General features: G+C 34.2%; 1 protein-coding gene across 1 annotated transcript in view; it reads right to left on the bottom strand.

Moving 5' to 3' along the window:
* Window positions 1–3,370: 3,370 nt before the first annotated feature.
* The window catches only part of LOC149421333 (uncharacterized), a 147,588-nt gene continuing 129,410 nt past the window's right edge, over window positions 3,371–21,548 (bottom strand). Inside the window, exon 2 of the mRNA XM_089635950.1 lies at window positions 3,371–6,077. Within this exon, the coding sequence (XP_089492076.1) occupies window positions 5,868–6,077 (210 nt within the window). The 3' untranslated portion in view covers window positions 3,371–5,867. The remainder of the gene's footprint in view (window positions 6,078–21,548) is intronic.

The raw sequence follows: 21,548 nt of genomic DNA, 5'->3' as shown, positions 1-21,548 counted from the left end.
TAAAAAAAAAATTATGCAAACACCCTCAGTATGGCTAGACAGAAGAAAAATGGATGTTAGTCGTAGCGTCAAATACCTAGGACATATTATCACAGACGACCTGAAAGACATAGAGGATATGGAAAGGCAAAGAAGAGCGATGTCCGTTAGAGCAGGTATGCTGTCAAGGCGTTTTCACTTTTGCAGTACAAATGTCAAAAGGATACTATTCAACGCATTCTGCACTTCGCTGTACACATCAGAACTGTGGGTAGATTACACTGCATCCCGATGGCATACGCTAAAAGTCGCTTACAATAATGCTTATCGCTAACTATTCCGCCTACCGAGATACTGCAGCGCTGCCGAAATGTTCCTGGAGGGACAAGTGCACTCTTTCAGAGTGCTTCTCCGCCACCACATGGGAAGCTTATGGTGCAGACAATGCCAATCAAATAATACAATCATCACTGCCATGGTGACAGCGCCCTTGAGGTGTTTTTGCACAAAAACGGCGCTATACAAGTCATCCAAGTATTATTATTATTATTTATTATTATGGTTGCCTGGATGGAGTCCCCCTGATGGCCCTCTGGAGACGGGAGATGTTCAAATATCCTCCATAAACGGCTGCTTGCACACATTTTTATGTTTGTTTTTTCACTTAAATTCCGCATTTTTTGTGTATGTATTTTCTATGTATTATTATTTTGTCTTATTCTAATTATTTTTTACATAATTTAAAAATATGGAATGTATTGCATTTCACCATCCCTGCATACATTCTGGAATAAACTCTTATTATTATTATATGGATTGGAGTAATGCCAAATATCTTCATATGGTAGAAGCTTACCAAAAAAATCAGATGTCTGTGGGATCCAACTTACGGGAATTATAAAAATAGTTTGCATGAAGAAGATGCTTATCGGAAAATTGCAATTGAAATGTGGTCCTGAGGAAGTTATAAAGGAATCGTTTCTTTCATCTTACCGATGTCAAAGGCAAAACTCCATAAGAGCATTCCCTCGTCTATTCCTAAGAGTATGGGTACCCCTGACTAGGGAACCATTTATTGGATAACCCACACCCCTGCCATAGGTCACGGTCTGGGGGTGCCCGGGTTCATGGGGGTGAGGATTGTCTAGGTCTTGGCGGCGGATGCGTTCGCCCACGTACTGAGTGGTGGGTGGGATCGAGAGACTGGTTGAGGGAGACCTTTTGACCTCTCCAGCCGGACACTCTCTCGTACATTGTCTTGCACCGCAGTGGGAAAGATGGGTTCATTCATCACTCTTGGACACATTGACCCCCAGGTTCCTACCCACCCTTATACCTTTTCCTTCCCAGATCTTCCTCTCCTTCCTTTCCTATAAAAACCTCCACACAGTATCCCTAAAGATGACATAGGCCTCAGGGAAATTATTTTCCTGAGGGCTTCCTGTGTGGAGCTACTTTAAAAAAAGAGCATCTGCAAGAATTCTAGTTCTTGTTGTTCTCATTCTTGATCGTTTTAAAAAATATATTTTTAAGTTGTCATAGAACATTCGAAAATAAATAATTAGGGGTTAAATTTTTTATCACCAATACTAAAAGTAAGTCTAAGTTGATGCAGACAAAATTTATAAAAAAGAATTATTAGGCAAGAATGAGTTTTTTTAAAACCAGCACGGCTTATGATGTTTTTTTAAATTTTTTATTAAGTAGTAGCACTAGCTACCTACAGCTCATACTTTTATAACCAAGTAAAATTTGGACCTAATAACAAAGTTTGTTTTTGTAGTCACAAAAACTACACTAATGATACTTCCTAGCCTACCTAGGCATAACTTACATTCATTTGAAGCTATGAACCATAGATGGCGCTAAGGAATTTTAAAATAACCTGAAGAATATTCACAACTTTATAAATATCTGATTTTTGAGTCCAAAAGTCGGAGACTAGTCAGATTTGCTTTGACACTTTTTTATTTATCAACTTGCTATTTATTTTGAGATTATGGAAATGAATTTTTGATAATGTGAGCAATTGAAAATGACATCCATTAATTTAATTTTTCCTTGTTTCTCCTCAAATATAATTTTTAATTCATATGGATTGTATGGTATCCTACGAAGAAGGAATTAGAGCAAAAATAATTAAAGGGAGAGCTGTGAAAATCAAATATTGAATAACATCACCGCCATCTTTTATTAATACAGGTTGTAGTGTAGAAATGAACTGACATTTAAAAAGAGACCTGTTTTCGGACTTTTCACTGGATTAGTATAAACATATAATGCTATAGGTTATAGTCCAAGCGATTACTGTAAAAATCCCATCCCATAGGCCACATGAACCAAAATAGTACTGGGCTTTAACCCCAAATAAGATTAGTTAAAAAAACGCATTCATCCAGATTTCGGCCCGGGAGGAGTCCTGGAAAGCGACGACTTCCGGTGTCATTTTTGGGATGAAAATATCCGACGTGCCACATTACTAAAACTAACGGCAAAAGTTGATTGCAAATTTGTTATGAAAAAAAAATCGTTCCGCCAACTTTTGTGTGGGGAGAAGTACCTAACAAATGACATTGTAGGTATCCTCCAGATGCGTCAAAATATCTCATCGGCCACACGAATGAAATCGATGTCAGAATTTAGATAAAAATTCCCTGTTTACGAATATGTCGTTCGGCCGAAATTCGGCTGAGGAGAACCTTGTGGTCTACGCGATTATTCAAGCGAAAAAATGCCTTTCTTCTAGCGCCCTTTTTAAATTACTCGCAGAATAATAATATGAAATTAGCATCTCATTACTGTAATATTCTAAATTATTAAATGTAGATGAATTTATACATCAATACAAATAAATACAAAGAAATAATTTCCATTGAAGAAAGAATGTAATTTAAAAGAGACTATGAGTGGAAAGAGTTCTAAGAAGTTAGCGAGGGAATATTATAACATTGATAGATTGATAGTATCCAATTTGAAGGGTAGGAATAAAATTTTCGACTATGTAGCATCTACATTAAAGTCCCGGAAAACGTCAAACTCTCAATCCAAAATAGAAAACCCAGCTGATCCTTAAGGATTCCAGTACCTAATCCGAAAATCCAGGTATTTCTTAAGGCTTCCAGTACCTAATCCGAAAATCCAGCTATTTCTTAAGGCTTCCAGTACTGAATCCAAAAATCCAGCTGTTTCTTTAATTTTCTTTAGTATGAATTCCGAATTCTGGCACATAATAGCAGCCCGAGTATACTCGGACGTGGTCCTTAAGAGGTTAAACTGAACAGACTCAGTTTTTAATTGTTTGGATTTTAGAGATTATGCTGTGTAACAATTTCACAAAATGATGTTATTCTTTGGACAATAATGATAGAAAGGAAACAATAAACTTCTCTTTAATAGATTTATTAATCATTTTGTAAATAACAATGTTAGGAACAAACTTCTAATCGTATCAGAAATATTTACATAATTTTATGTTAAATAAAGTAAGTTATGGTAATTATACATAGTTTAATACAAATAAATTTAATACACATTACTTTATTACAAATGCAGTAAATTTAATATGCACAAAATAACAATATTTCAAAATGGTGAATAATTGTACACAATACATTATGCATAAGTGAAGCTCTCCTTTGTTCTCAACAAAGCGTATGCAATTTATGTTGCTAATTTTCAGCAAACGTAATTAAGCAATTGCTAGCTGATATAGGCCTAATTATTAAATTGGTTTTCCATTAAAAGTTTAGTAACAAGTTTAAGATTTCATTCGTAACTTTCCTTTAATTCTTTAAAATCATGGATCCAACCCGTCCAATGAAATCTAAACACAGTTTAGGCACAAACGACTAAGCTTTTATATTGAGCGAGCGCCGAGAAATAACATCTGCCTAAATTGATAATTTTTTCATCTATGGTGGATAGTTATCAATAGTATTAAATATTTATAAGGCAACATGCATAATATACCAATGAAACAATATCATTTTAAAACCATGATGGAATAAGAGAGATTGCTCTTAAGTCAAATACATATTATCAAGATAATTTTAATATTTAGCTAGCGTTATATTAAAGATAGCATATAAATACAAAGTAATCATGATCACTGAATTCAGATTGGGGTTTGTTCTATCTTTGTTAAATATTGCTGTTCTTTGCAGTACAATATATGTATGTATTGCCATAGATTAAATTGTTTAAATTAAAAAATATTTAAATGCATGGATATATTAACTCATTTGTACAAAACGTATTTCTATCCATCTTAAAATAAAATCACATAACATTCTAATAAAGGGTCAAATTACTTGGTTAGAGAACATGCATTCTGATTTCATACATTACAACAAAAACAATCAAATGGTTATTATTTTCATGAAGGAGAGAAACAGTTGGTTTTGAAAATCTTTTGTGAAACTAGATTAAATTTTAAATATATAAAATTTGCAAAACACAACAAAAACACAAGTATGACAAACATACATTAGGGTTATCTTAAAATAAGCCTATTAAACTGAACCTACACTACAGCTAATTAATACAAATTATACTTTATTATACAAGTGAAGCCTGAGGCAGTATGACGAATTAAATTTATAAGAGTATTTGAATCAATATTTTTTAGTTTGAATTGGGGCATCTCACTTCTTCGTGCATCAAAACTGAAATGAAAGTGTTGGCATGCACATACACGGCAGACACGACGCACTTACGCAGCCAAAAGGTTAAGTATAAGAATTAAACCATTATTAAAATCCAAAGTCACGTTGAAAGGTGAAGTATAAACTGCATTATTTATTTAATCATAACTGAGCTAGAGTCAGGTATTTCAAAATCATATTGTTACAATAGTAAAACTGAATCCAGAGAAAGACGAGATGTAAGAAAGAATAATTACTATTTCCATTGTTTCACAGCCTAAACTGTAAGCACTCGCCGCACAGGTTAGCATTATTTACGGGTCACACTTCTTAATCTATTAACATTGTTTATTTTCATGAATAGTCCGTCTGGAATCCAACGTAACCTTCAAAGGAGTCATGGTCAATTACGGAAGGAGAGAGCCATGAGGGTGACCTAACCATGCAGTGACAATATAATTGAACTATCTGAAAATATTAGTTAGTGAACGTTGGGAGAAAATCCATCGTCAATCAATAAATTGAGGACCACATGAACAGAAAAATAAAATATTGAAAAAATATTAGTATTTTAAAATCATAATGTCGTGTACTAGAAAACCACACGAAAAAAAAGTTAATTGTGTGACTGGGGTTTGAATATGGAACTTATTGCCAGAGTCTGCTCTAACAACTAAGCTATTGAGATAACCCTTACTCTATCGGGCTGTCTCAATAGTTAAGTGGTTAAACACTTGGATAAAGCAAGGTTCCGAGTTTAAATCCCATTTGCGCCAATAAACCCCTTTCCAGGTATTTCACCATTACATATGATTAAGATGTTGGTTAATATCTTTTCAATATACATCACTATGGAGTGCTACGTTTTCTTAAATCTTGCCCTCAAAACAACTGTATTTATAAAAAAAATAAAACCCGTGGAGACATGAATAATTATACTAGGACACTTTCTGAACACATGAAGTTACATAAGATTATTAAACTAATGAACCGAGTGAAGCCACTGATGAACATAGTCGCAGATGAAGCATATAAAGTCAAAACTATTGCCATATTTGGCCATGTGGAGTCACTGATGAACAATGTCAAGTCAAAAATAATGCCACTAATGACAATGTTGAGTCACTTATGAACCATGTCAGGTAAAAAGTAGTGGCACTTGAGGCCATGTGGATTCACAAATAAACCGTGTTAGGTCTAATGTAATGGCACTTGCTGGCCGGTTCAGACGCGTGTCTGCACCAATCAGATGGGCGTCCGACCACGCTGCGGGGGTGGGCGTGGGTCCTCGCCCCCCGAGGAACTGTCGTCTCCCTCGTCCTCCATGTCCTCCCCCACCCCCCCGCCAGAGCCCCCCGCGCCGTGGGGCCCCATGTACTGGCGGAACTCGTGGATGGACTCGTTCAGGGACCACAGCTGGGACAGCAAGGATAGATCCAGTTGCCGGAGACCCAACTGAAAAAAGAAAAGAGATTGTTTTAAAATAACACACAAAAATAAGTTTAATAAGGTGTTTCGTTCTTAATAGTACAATAAAATGTATACTCAATATTTGGTATAATATAATATTAAAGTACAGCTGGTATGACGGTTAAAAATGAAAGTGGCTGTTATAGAATTTACTGTTTTTTTTTAGTAAGTTACAGGGAGAACTTAACCCCTTTGTTTTGAAAACTGTAGTAATGTCACCTGATGGATTTTTTTTACCAAACGCACGGGCTGCCTTTGGCTAATTTTCAAGTAAATTTTTTTTGGTTGTTTTTTTTATACCCTTATGTGGTAAACACAGTACATAAATATATATACACATACAGACGAATTCACAAATATTTGTGTATATAAATATATGCTAAAATGAATACCATAATATACCAAACCATGATGTATACATTTTTAATCATCATGTAGGTACACAAACGATTTTTTTTTAAGGATTTTAAGGATGGGTACGGGTAGGCGGTGCAGAGGGTTATCATCGGGATTTGAATGCCCGAGGCATGGGATACTTGGGTTCGGATTTGAAGCAAGCTTGAAGAAAAATGATTTGGCTAGGTCTACTATGTATTTTTTAAGTGTAAGGATGTTCGTGCCTGAACTAATAATGCTGTTTCGGATGAACCAATGACTTTTGGTGAACTTCTCAGCAAGGGTTTCCAGTCTGGAAGAGGCTCTTAAACATGCGTACTCGCCTTTTATAGCCTTCTTTTGCATCGTACATTCACTATTATTATTTTCAAGTTATTCACATCATTCAGTTCAATTATTTTATGTAAAATTTTTGAGGGTAAAGTCACCAATATTTTAAAGCATAAATTGTTCAGTATATACAGTTTAGTCTGCTTTATCCTGCTGACAAGGGTTACATAACATGATTACAGAAGTTTAGTATGCTTTAACCCTGCTGACAAGGGTTACATAACATGATTACAGAAGTCTAGTATGCTTTAACCCTGCTGACAAGGGTTACATAACATGATTACAGAAGTCTAGTATGCTTTAACCCTGCTGACAAGGGTTACATAACATGATTACAGACGTCTAGTATGCTTTAACCCTGCTGAGAAGGGTTACATAACATGATTACAGAAGTCTATTATGCTTTAACCCTGCTGAGAAGGGTTACATAACATGATTACAGAAGTTTAGTTTGCTTTAATCCTGCTGACGAGGGTTACATAGCATGATTAGTGTTTTGCTCTATATTTACGCTTTTTTTCGTACATTTTCTTGTATTTTGAAGATTAAAAACATTTTATTGTTTTCAATATTGATTTTATTGCCTTATAAATTGATACTTCCGACTTTCGAGGAACTAAATTCCCCCACTCCTCCACCTCCTATTCATTAGGGACTCTTGAGATTCTTAAACTGCATTAAAAATAGGAAAAATAACCAAAGTTTTGTGAAGGAAGCAATTTATTATTTTGTTATTCAGAGACCCATTTACCCATACTAAATTGAGAATGATAAAAGTGATAATCAATAATTTTTTGTGTAATGGATAATGAACACCTGTTGTAATATTTTCGTAAAATGTGAAATATTGAAAATTAATAATATAATTTTAAGACTTTATGAAGAAACAGTGATGTAAGTGTTTTCGTAATAAATACAGGGTTTTCCAATAAGAGGTGTTATTTTGAATAGCCCGCTATTTCGGTATATGTTACTTTTGAAGCTGTTATTTTTTGACATTTGACAAGTAGAAACTACGCCATTAATAAAAAATGGAACGATACACGTTTCAACAATGTATTGAAATTATTAAAATTCACTTGAGTGAATCAAATGCAAATCATCTTGAGTGATGAGGCCCATTTCTACCTCGGTGGCTTCGTCAACAAGCAAAATTGACGCATCTGGGGCTCGGAAAACGCAAAAGTTATTGTTGAAAAGCCTCTCTATCCTCAACGTGTGACTGTTTGGTGCGGTTTATGGTTCGGCGGAGTCATTGGACCTTACTTTTTCGAAAATGAGGCTGGAGCAACAGTTACGGTGAATGGATTGCGCTATCGAGAAATGATTAAAGATTTTTTATGGGCGGAATTGGATGGTATTGATCTGGACAACGTTTACTTTCAACAAGACGGCGCTACGTGCCACACAAGCAACGAAACCATTGATATTTTACGATTGAATATCAAAATAACACCTCTTATTGGAAAACCCTGTATGATCATACAAAATTATACAAGCCATTAAAATAACATAAACTGGTCTTTTGTCTCAACGCAAGGCAATGTTCAAACACCTACACTAGACTTCTACTGATTGATTAACTAGCAGAGATGATATAAATAATAATTCAAAATAAATATAAGACACATAATATAATAATGAATGATGCCACTAAGTTGATGAACAACTTACAATAGTACACCATCAATAATAATAACTTAATTCATAGTACATACACTACTTATTTACTTACAAACCAGCCCCGCAGTAAGCGTACAGACGTGATTTGAAAGGGAGATTGCATTTAAAGTACGTATTTACACTGTGAATTTTTTCATGCCTATAACATATTAAATAACAGAAAAAACATGTTTTTAGTAATTTTACTATTTTTTTCTATCGAGGGTATTTCATATAATTTTTTGGAACTTAAGTTAAATCCTAAATACGTAAGTTTTTAAAAAACATATTTTATTTGCATAAAATGCATAAAATAACACATCTGCCCTGATGATGGACACTGCAATGCTGTCCGAAACGTTGGCTAAGGAAGGAGTTAGCGCAACACGGCATAATACCCCAAAAACAAATAACAAAAATACTTTTGGCCGTGAAAATCTTAAATCATAATAGCAACTAAGTAGGTCGTTGCTAAAAACGCATGTAACAATAAATTGAAAGGTCACGATTTAAAATATCTCCATTTGTTTAGAAATTAAGACTCACAAAGAAAATTGTAATAACAGTGACAAATTACAGTAAAGTTCGTGAAAAACAGTAAAACAATTTCCAGCAACAAAAGAAACGATCACGCGTTATTTTCCGAAAGGTGCATTCCGCCAGATTGAATACTGGGTTAAAGCGGCAGGTAGCTCTGAGCACGACAACTATTGCCCAATTGCGAAACGCCGCGACACGGACTAACTTAGGCGCAGGACCGGCTGGAGTAACTTCTAACAGAAGACCAATTCTTTAGAATTACTCGATTCATTGATGGTACCACCGCCCCGGGAACCATTTATTGGATAACCAACAACCCTGCCATAGGGCATCCCAAGTGTTTTGCTACGTTTGGTAAGTTAGCAGAGGTGCCCTGGTTCACGGGGTGAGGTTTATCTAGGTCTTGGCGGCGGATGCGTTTGCCCACCTACTGCGTGGCGGGCCAGATCGGGAGAGACTGGTTGAGAGAGACCTTTTGACTTCTCCAGCCAGACTCTCTCGACCTATCGCCCTTTTACTTCCCATAACTTCCTCTCATTCCTTTCACTAAAATTACTATCCACCCAGCATCTCCAAAGATGACAGTCTCTGAGGGAATTTTTTCCTCAGGGTCTGCGTAGAGCTGATCCCAATCCCCTTCCCCTCCCCACTACCTTCAGACTCACAACATACCCCGATTGGGGATGCCATAGTCTCACTGGATCCAGACGGTCGGAAGAAGTTGGGACTCTTACGCGGTATTCACATAAAAAAATATAACGCGCTAGAGCACATGAGATAGATTCAAGAGACTTCTTAGAAACAAATTCCAGTAATTTTCAATGAAATTAAATTAGCCAATAAGAGAGGCTGGAGACTTTCAAAATTTTATTTCAAGGATGTCTTGAAAGCTTGAAATGTTTAAAGAAAATATCTTAAAATTGGTAAAAATTCTACTAAAAAACAATGGTGACATTTATTAATATGTATGCAATTTTTGCTATCCTACTCATTTGCAATAAGATCTGGTAGAAATGTGCAGCATACATTGTGCAACGGGGGGCAAAGGAAATTGTATAGCGCTAAAAAACTTTGAATGCACCATTACTTTTTTTTTACTATGGCATTATATTAAAATTGGACCTTCAAAAATTAACCCGTTATTTTAAATAACACATTCATTTTTTAATATCATTTAAACTTAATATTTTTTTTAGTTTGACTAAGGATTGAACCTTCCTACCCAAGAACTGAAGTCAGACATTTATTTCGTGTAAACCTATCATCCGATTTAAAAGAAACACGTATAGTCCAGTCAGTGGGGGATAAAAAAGGGCTCCACCTTGCAAAAGGTTAGGTAGTAGCGATATTCACATATGTTGTTAAGATTGGGACTCTAAAGAAAAAAAAAAGTTTTCGACCTTGGGGGGGTCGAGCTCGATCCGCCATCTTGGATTGAAGGTGCCAAAATTTGGTTTTTTCAAAATAATTATGAAGTGGTTGATTTTACAACCAAATTGTTGGGAGCAAACTTAAAGACAACTAAATTACCTACATTTTTTGAAAAAGTTTTTTTTTGCAAGTCTAATAGGTAACGAGTTACAGCGGTTGAAAGAAGAAAATTTTGACAAAAAATTGTAAAACTCCAGTTTTCTTGATAAATTTTGTACGAACATATTACACAATATCATTTTAACGTATTTCTACGTTACAATATACTTATATAGCATCATCCGTGTACTCGATGACGTTGATTTGTTAAAGTGGGATCCTAGACTACAGCTGACTTGGCAACACTGATTGAGTCCTGGTTACAGGACGTTGCCTGGGTGCTCATGTCTGCAGATGTTCTTTTCGATGAAACAATGCCAGTTCAAGTTTCACAAGAACGATTTTTAGCCAATGAAAATAACAAAGTCCGTCTGATTTCGATGCTTACAAAGCAATTTATACAGGTGATTTTACAGTTAAGCAGGCTGAAGAAGATGCTGATGAGTTGATTGTCAATACTGCGATTTCCTTGTGTTCATCATATGACGCTGTTTTCATTATTGGCGAAGACGTTGATCTCCTAGTTCTGCTGACAGCATTAGCACCACCCAAAAGTAGTATATATCTTCGCAAACCCGGGAGAGGCAAAACTTTTGAAAGACTGTGTTCCGCGAATAGTGTGAAATACAAAGAGGCGGCTGAGAATATTCTGTTTCTTCATGGCATTTAAGGCATTTAGCGGCTGCGATACAACATCGTCCTTCTTCAACCAAGGAAAAACAAAATTTTGTTCGCTTGTGCAAAACGACACAAGACTCAATGCCATGATAGGAATCTTCAAACAACATGATGCAACACCAGAAGACATAGCAGTTGCAAGAACACGCTTTCTTGTTGCTTTGTACGGGGGTGACATGGATAAGGAAACCTTGGAAGAAGTCCGCTACAAACGTTTCGCAAAGTCGACAACAAAAAGCAAATTCAATCTTGCCTCTTTGCCACCAACGAACGACGCTGCACAGTACCATGCATTTAGAACGTACCATGAAGTCCAAAAATGGTATGGAATCCAAAAAAATCCAGAAACTGGGGCTGGAAACGTGACACCAACGGGCTTGTTCCAGTAAGAATGACAAAGAAACCAGCACCCGAGACTTTATTAAAATTTATTTCATGCAATTGTAAAAAAGGATGCGGCGTTGCATGTAGCTGCACGAAAGCTGGATTGAAGTGTTCTATTGTATGTGGGTGCTGTAATGGTCAAACATGCTGAAATTCGCTAGAGGTTCACATCGATGTCGAGGACGAAGAAGAAGAGATTTTGTCAATGAAAGCCCAGAATCTCAGTATCACAGGCAATGAGTTAGAAGATGACATTGGTGACGAAGACTGTTATTAAGTAACATAATTTATAGTAACATAATTCATAGTAATGTAACATAATTTCGAAATCTACCATCGCTGGTATATCTGTGGAGTAGACCTACTGGAGATACCACAATAAAAAAATGCGCCATGTTCTATACCTCATGGTGGTGTGGAAATGAGTTTACAAAATTATTATAATTATGTAATGAATAACCCGAAAAAATTACAAAGTTGGGAATTTCATCATTTTTTAGAAAAATATTCACATTTCCGCCACTGTAACTCGTTACCTATTAGACTTACAAAAAAATACTATCTACAAAAAATGTAGGTAATTTAGTTGTCTTTATGTTTGACTTCGGCAATTCGGTTGTAAAAACGACCACTTCACAATTATTTTGAAAAAAAAAAATTTTGGTACCTTCAATCCAAGATGGCGGGTCGAGCTCGACCCTCCCAAGGTCGAAAACTTTTTTTTTTCCTTAATTTATAATAGTCCCAATCTTAACAACATATATCAAAATCGCTACTACCTAACCTTTTGCAAGGTAAAACTCCCCACTGACTGGACTAGTATTTATCCGCGTGTGTGTACGTGATTGCCACCAAAAGTTGATAGAACCCATCGTTATCGACATCGAGTCTATTTACAGAGTTTTAGATCGATCGGATGTCGTGAGATTAAAAAAATGGCAGTATTTAGAGATAAAACTAAAAATAACATCACTAAAAACATTTCTCTTGAACAAATGTCACTACACCTTAAAATACCTTACATAAATTAAATACCTGTTTTTTATTTACATACATTTTTGTAAGGCGATGCACTACGTCGTGTAATGTTTTAAATTGAGCCGCTATCAATAACAACCCTTACGTAGATGGCGATCAGGTTTAAATTGCCGCCACCATCCGCCTGTTTTGATTTATGCATGAAAAAAACATGGCCAAAAAGTGCCTTTTATTTTATTTTGTGGATTTTCAGGCATAAATATTTAATTTTTTTCCGATCATTTTATAAATAACTTAATTTGCCACATTATACAATAAAATCATAACCGAAAATGGGTTCGTAAGTAGGAGATTTTGAACTTTAAAGCAGTTTTCATAGGCCTATACATTATTTTTTTCTGGGCTTATAAAAAGACTTATCTAAAAAATACTTGATTATTTCAAAGGTCAAGATGTTTTCTACTCGCAGTATTTAATTAAAGCATCTGAAACATTTCTAGGCGACCTAATTTTCAAACCAAAACACATGATTTTGCTTTACTACGTATGGCATCGCCTTAACATGTAATTGTTGGGTTATGTAATATAATGTGTATTTAAGCTATACCCTTTGTAATCTGTATTTTTGTGCAGTAAATATTTTTTTGAATTTGATATTGAGGACTCTCCTTGAAAGTAATTAATTGTAACGAACATGAGACTGACGTATTGCATGAGAAAGACAGCATGAAAGAGAGACAACGATGTAGGTTTATTAGAGTGTGCAAGGTTGTCCAGTGCCTCTTCGTTCTCACCTGTCACCTGAGATAATAGCACGATGTTACGTATAGTTGATTGACTCTTACTAACATGAAACTAATCACTAATTTATTAGGTTTTTGTGAACCGCCGGCCAGCCCTGCAGATCGCAAAAAGGCGAGGAGGATAATTCGAGTCCCGATCGTGATTTCACTAACCGAGAGGCACAGAGACCTTTCCCGGCGAAATGTTACAACCAACAGCTTTACAAGTACAAGCGCTTTTCTACGCCAGATTAACAGGCAAAAGGCCGTCTCACAACTGCCTCTTTCACAACTAGAAATTACCGCGACTTACCAACACACCATCTACCATGGAATTAGAAGCAACGCGAATCTAGATTACTTAAACTTAATCACAACAACAAAACACTAATAACGCTTACATTTGAAATAATGAAGCCGAAATATAAAACGAAAACGTGCAACGTAACACATATAATTTGGATAAAAGCAAAAAGATAAAACGCAAAAAATGTGCGAATTAATTTACGTTTCGCCACTAGCGCATTGAAATCGCTTCATTACGAAATTCGGGTTGCAGTTTTATAAAATTTCGACATTTTTCAACAAACCATTAAAGATTTCATGGGCAATAGCCCCTCTAAGAAACAAGAACTTGCGGCATACTCGTTTTCAAAGTCTAGTAATGGGATATTTCACCACCTCTGAGTAAACTGTCGATTAGCGGTACTTGTCGAGTAACAAAATCAAAAAAATATTTATTGCACAAAAATACAGAGTACAAAGGGTATAGCTTATAGGTTACATCCTATTTCTTCCAGCTAACCCAACAAATACACATTATATTACATAACCCAACAATTACATGTTAACAAATGTATGTAAATAAAAAACAGAGGTATTTAATTTTGTAAGGTATTTATTTAAAGTGTGACATTTGTTTAAAAGAAATGTTTTTTGTGATGATATAAATTTAAATATGTCGGTTATTTGTTTGATGCTACGTATTTTATTTGTTCATCATTTGGAAATTGTTAGAGGAGGCCTATGCCAAGAGGCAAACTGAGCTTCGGGATATATTATAACATAACAAACAAAATATTTCTAATATTAATGTACCTAACAGAAGTTCAGAATAAAAGGCTTATTATTATATTATATTATATATTTTATTTGTTCATCACTGGCTGATAAAGTTACCCTTCAAGTAAACCGTCACTCAATCGTACGATTAGCTAACTGGGGACTATATGACTGTGATGAAAAGTTGCCGGTTTACATTAATCCCATGATTAACGAGTAGTTATTCAACAGTTTACTCAGCAGTGGTGAAATACCTTAAATAGCTTGATTGCCCTTCATTGACCTACCTATATATGTTATTAATTATTACGTTGGGCCGTGAGGAAGGAATAATTACGGGTGTGACAAAGAGAGGAAATAAATTTAACCGGTTGTTAGAAACTTGATGAGTTTATTCGTGATAATCGTCACGATAAAGAAGATTATTTCCGCTAGCGAATTGTTTATGCACGCACAAGCACTCATATAAAATAATGACTAAAAATCACAGTTAGGTGCGTACATTACGTACAGTTCAACAAACACTTTACATTAAGTATGTGTACAGCATGACAATAGCTAACAAAAAAACTCATATACAAATATCTATACAATTCAAAATCACAACGTGTAAAATGACATATTATTACAATAAATTGTATGGTTTACAGTAAATCATTTCGTTAAATGTTTATACCCACAGTAGTAGGCCAAGGAATTTTAATTAAAATCAACAGCTTTTCATAGATCATTAAATATTAATTGATGATGCAATGGTGCATTTTGTATATTTGTACTTGACAACCTCCGTGAAAGAGTGGCAAGCTCCTCGACCCAGGGGTCACGGGTTCAGACCTCGATGTTTATAGATCGAATCGAAATGATTTTAGTGATTAAATCTGGATAGTCAGGTAGGTAAATCCAAACCTTCCCCTTCTTCATCTCCTTCACCACCTCCCAACCTTCCCTAACATTAAGGAAGTTATAATAAATCCTAATATATTGCCTTTAGAATTAATTCATTATTTTGCTAACCTAGGACAAAATAACACTAAGTGAATACATTTACCTGCATACATATAAGTATAACTAGTATAACTCAATAATAATAATAATTTAACACTGCGTAAATTAAAATCGATCGTTTAAACCGAGAGTTAAAAAACACAGCAATCGCCGAGTAAAACAAAAAGGTGTTGCTTGTATTGAAATTTAATATAAACAATAAACCGGATGCCAGCGGACCGTACTGGACGGATAAAGTGGATCAAATCACTTGTTCGCGTAGGAGCTGTTTGCTGAAAAATATTAACTATATTATTATTGCAATCGGGCCTTATTGTAAAGTTACTGGTTACTGGTTACCAGTTACTATTAATCCCGCACCTGTAGAATATCAAACGAGAAAATAAAGCCAGTTCCTGCGCACTTCCGATGGCGATACAGATAACACCTGTGTCTTTTAAATAACTACTAAGCAGCTATATCGCACACTCTCAGTAAAGCTGGTAGAATAACGTACAGTGAAATATACGTTTTTCTACTATTGAACAGCTTATAGAGAATGTGTGAAATGGTCCCTAAGTATAACTAGGGCGGGATAGTCGCCATTTGATTACTAAATGCTTACAGTTCGAATTGACCTAGTTGCATGTCAAATGACATGTGACAGAAATTTGTTTTTAAAAACTTTTTATAATGATCGTAAAATAAATATGGATTCTATTAGAATTTGGTCGGAAATGGAAAGCAGGACATGAGCTAAGATAATATGTTTAAAAAAAATTCTACTTAAATATGTATATTTAAGGACTGAGAAAATATTTGTGATTGGAATTGTGTGGTTCTGAAAGTATTATAAAGTTTACTGTCGTAAATTTGGCGATTACCGTAAATCAAGAAATTTTTTAAACGCATTTTATTTGCAACTAGCGAAGGCCCGTGTAAAATCACGGGATATTATAATAATTATAGGATTTGTGAAGCTGAAAGGACAATAGTTGCTGCAGAATGATCAAGAAAAAACTTTCACGAAAATGTGTTAATTTATACATATAGGTATACTTATGCAAAGTAAATCCAAGTTCCAGACTTCATCGAACCAGAGTTAGTTACACTATTTTTTATGATTGATGATCATTTATTTATCAACGTACAACCGTAGAGAAATAGTAGAAATAGAAAAAATAAAAATAATAGAAATAGTGTGAATATTACGAGAAAAATCGAAAAAAAAATCTAGAAAAACAACGTCACATCTCACATGAAAAAATATTTTAAAATATATAGTTTTGCATTGCAGCAGGAACCGATCCCGTCCCCAATCTCCCGACTCAGGGTCAAAGGCATCCACCAAAAAACAAGTGGAGACATTTGTTACTGCAGTAACTCATAAACAGGAAAAAAACTGGTTTTAAAAGTCAATCGAAATAATACACGCCTATTTAGGAATGAGGTGCCATTTCGTTAAAACTTGGGAAAGTAGATATAAAGTAATGTAAGATGCAACAAAACACCTTGACGTTATAGTCGTGCTAAAGCAAGGTTACAAACAGTGAAATCCTTAGATGCTGGGAGTAAAAAATACAGGTGTATGCGAAGATGCAAAAGTTGATCGTTCGGTCCAAATGGCGTAATTTATATAGTAGAGTGATCTTAATCTCTACTATTCAAGGAGTGCCGAGGGGCTAAGAAAATATATCAGAAATAATGTGAAGAGACAATTTATTGTTGGTAGATAAAAATAATATTATTATAAGAGTTTGTTGACAGAAATCACCATCTATCAATGAATCCACACACGGGTGTTTGACAGACTAAATTAAAATGTAAATAGTACAATTTTAAACCTTGGATCATCAGAACTTCAAACGTAATATAATTTTGTTAGTTGACTGGATCGATGACCAATGTACATTCTGGTTTTACAGTAGAGATCTTCTAAATGTGAGATGACTAATGGGTGTTTTACAAGACGTCCAGTTTCCATACGGGTCGTCTTTTCATATGGATTCGGGATTGAAAAAAGGACGTGTTCTATTTCGGTACCGATTTTCATACAGTTTAAGATGGTGGAAATTATCAGTCATTGTTTTACGTAACTTTATTATGTGGAAATGTCGCCTGTTTTTTTCTTTCATATTTAAAATCTTGATAAAAAAGACTATAATAGGTACACATCCATTTATTACTGTTTGTGAACGTGTATTACTGTTCGGTATTATAAATTTTGCGTGTATTTTTGATGATTTCTTGACTATGATCTATGGTTATGTTCAAGGTATAATTTAGTACAGTCCAAAAATATTGTTTTTCCCTAACGGCAACTATCTATATGAGCAAAGATTTTTCATACCGATATTGTGTCATATAGGTTTTAAAAAAAGCATCGTGTAAAACGCCCGCTAGCCCAAGACCAGGTAATGCAGAGGCACTTGGAAAATAAGAAGCAATTAAGGAATACAATATTGGATGTTTGTTTCTTAAGTTTTGCAGTGTCTTCTGCCCTGGTGATGAACACGGCGAGATTGTTCAACACATAGACTAAATAAGCCGCCCAACAGACACCATCGTAATTCGTAATAATAAGGTATAGCTTATATTCTACTATAAGTTCATCAGATAACTATTAAAATAGATACAGTATTATAACCGTAGGTATTACCGTAACGATGAATACAATGAGCATTAACTAAGCACCATCCAGTCACTTCCTACCTATTATGAATGGATCTGGGTTGGAAGGTTTCCACAGTGCGGAGGAAATACAAATAATGATTGCCTTAACGCAGCTTTCCTCGACACGAACAGCATACTCGTACAACATAATATGCAGCCATGTTGCGTACGCGTGGACGAACGTGCGTTTACCGAAGTATCATGGAATGGTTCCGTGATCTCGGAGATGAAGTATTGTTACTTGTAATGCAGGTTGCACTAATGCACTGCACCTACGGTATTTTTTTTCATACATGGAATGTAATAGTAATTAATTAATTACTGCGTTTAAGTTAGGCACTCCAGAAGTAGGTAATATGCATACGATGACAGCGTCCATTTTTAAAAATCTCTAGAAATAAATATAAAAAATACCAAGATGATTTATTGTGGAGATTTTAGACGCCCAAAAACATATTTGACGGGATCCCAAAATAATCTCTATTTTAAAGGATATATTTTTTTAATGAGCTATCGACAGATGTTAAAGAAGCTAAAAGCCTTGCTGCTTTTCGTGGGTTATGCCTGAATACTATAAAGAATACGTTTTAGATGTATTGTAAAGTGTCCACTGATGTCATAGAAATAAGTTGTTAAAAGGTTTATACTAGATATAAAATAGTATTTTTTATAACTAAATAAAAACATACAAAAAAGAAAAAACATTATTTCAAGTGGAATGAAAGCGCTTTTCTTGAAATTGCCTCACAAAGGTGTAGGTACATACACATCAAAAGATACGGTTTTGGTCATGTCATAATAAAGAACGCTTATTGTCGAATTACACACAATAAAGTATATAATATTGTCATAAACTAACGAGGTTTATGGGAGTTCAAACCGATACAAGTCCAAATATTCAAGATTCTTAAATACATACAATATTATTTTATTCATGGTCACCCTACATGTTTACTACATTATACTGTAATGAATTGGCTGGAATTAATTTAAAGAATAATAGGTACCATCTAGGTACCCCCTTCGTAGAAACGTTAATGTAACAATATAGTTCTCTTACTATATAATCTTTGTGCTATTTTTTTATTTTGTAAAATTATTAACCTCAACACAGGCTTGTCCTAGTGAGGTTAAAAATTCTAACGTAAAAAAAAGATACAATGTAAAGAAAAAATATAAATATATCACGGTAGAAAGTTAAACATTTTGGCAAAAATCAGTTTTAAGGCGATGCCATACCGTAGTAATGCAAAATCATGTGTTTTTGGTTTGAAAATTTGGTCGCCTAGAAATGTTTCAGATGCTTTAATTAAATACTGCGAGTAGAATACATCTTGACCTTTGAAAAAATCGAGTATTTTTTAGATAAATCTTTTTATAATCCCAGAAAAAAATAATGCATAAGGCCTATGAAAACTGCTTTAAAGTTCAAAATCTCCTACTTACGAACCCATTTTCGGTTATGATTTTATTGTATAATGTGAAAAATTAAGTTATCTATAAAATGATCGAAAAAAAATATCTATGCCTGAACATCCACAAAATAAAATAAAAGGCACTTTTTGGCCATGTTTTTTTCCTGCATAAATCAAAACAGGCGGATGGTTAAGCGGGAATTTAAACCTTATCGCCTTCAACGTAAGGGTTGTTATTGATAGCGGCTCAATTTAAAATATTACACGACATAGTGCATCGCCTTAAGATATTTCATTAATACGAGTCGCCAGCTCTATAATTCTTCTAAAAATAATATACTGTTTTGGCAATTTAAAAAAGCTTTAGAGCTGTTTTTTTAATTTTTAATTTTTTTACAAATGTTGAAAAGATTATGACCGTACCCGTTCGAAGGTCACATTTTAAACGGTTTTGTGTGTGAATTGTAAATTAGGTCAAGTTTCATTCAAGTACATTGGTTTTATTTAAGTATGTTTTTGTTTCTAAAATACAAGAGGAAAATTATAAAGCAGTATCTAGAAGAAAATATAACATAGCGAATCTCTGTTAGGTTGCAACATTGTTTCTATATTCTTCCTTCCCGTGTTCATTATCCATTACTGAAGGCGAAGTTTAATGCTAAATCACTATTTATGATTAATCTTTATAATGAATTGATTTACATTATGAATACAAAAAAAACTAGAGTCAACCTTAAAAAGCTTTAAAGTCGTTTCCCTTGAGTAGAATACGAATAAAAAATGTAATTACTCATTAAAAAATATAAATGTAGAGTACAAAAAGAATATTTTTTCAATAGAAATGTTTGAAGGCATAAAAGAAACAATTTAAAAAAATAAAATATTATAAAATTGTTTACAAAATAAATAAAAACCACTTTTGTGCTTGAAATCGAGCGTTTCTAGGCTCCGTTTGTCAAGCGATTTTAATGCATATTATCTATATTTGTGAAGATATAAGGCATATCAAGAATATACACTTTTTTGTCTTGTAATTCCTCTTAATACTTCTTTTGAAGTCGGTTATTTTATTATGATATTGCGAGAGGGAGGATATTAAATAAATTTATAGAGAAATATTGCAAAATTTATTTTGTCCAAAAGTCGTTTTAGTTGCAGGTTGGTGAAATTTATGATGTTATGAGGATCTCGTGAATCGACCTGAGTTTGTATGTTCAAACTTATTGTGAACTAAATCTATTCGACGATCCTACAAAATAACACAAACTTGCCAATTAAATCAAAAGAATAACAACGTCTACAAACGTTTTATTAGATCTCATAATGCTGAAATAATTGGAGCAGATCTAATTATTACCGAAAAAGTATTATATAAGCAAGTCGGTTATATTATTACAACTAAGCCATGTGCTATATTTTAACATAATCACGAAATTGCCACAAATATTAACTATTGAATTAAACAGGTAGATTGGTAGATGTTATTAACACTCTTATAATCTCTATAATAGATGTCAAACATTTGAAACCTCTAGACCGGAACTTCGAGAACTTTTATACAAAAATATTGCCAAAATTTACTAAAAAGAATACCGAATATCTCGTTACCTATCTATATAAAAACAGGTTGTAACACAATGGAGGTCACAGATAAACGTTAGACATTAAAGAAATTCTCACGAATTTTTGACCACTTGCAGCAATTATGTGGTGGATAATATTATGTAAATACAAACATTTTGAAATGGAGGAGTAACTAAAATGGCACGATTCGGATATTATCTCCAAATTGAATATCGTATTTTCTATAAAAAGGAAAATTTGACACAATAGTGACACCAATACCTTGAGACATTAAAAAACAATTATGATTTTTATTACTAGTAATAATATAATATTAAAATATATTTAACGGAGGTAAAACAGTATTACGCAATTTGCAATATATATTTGTTATCAATATCATCTTACAAAGATGTATGTATTTTTAAAGTGAAGGTGGTATTATTTATGGACCGTGAAGGGAAATTTGGAAGTGAATT

Source organism: Hesperophylax consimilis, chromosome 9 (genome assembly GCF_061612785.1).
Source record: "Hesperophylax consimilis isolate HC1 chromosome 9, BYU_Hcon_1.0, whole genome shotgun sequence".
NCBI classification, from domain to species: domain Eukaryota; kingdom Metazoa; phylum Arthropoda; class Insecta; order Trichoptera; family Limnephilidae; genus Hesperophylax; species Hesperophylax consimilis.
The sequence above is the reverse complement of the archived record's forward strand: the minus strand, read 5'-3'. Positions and strand labels throughout refer to the sequence as shown.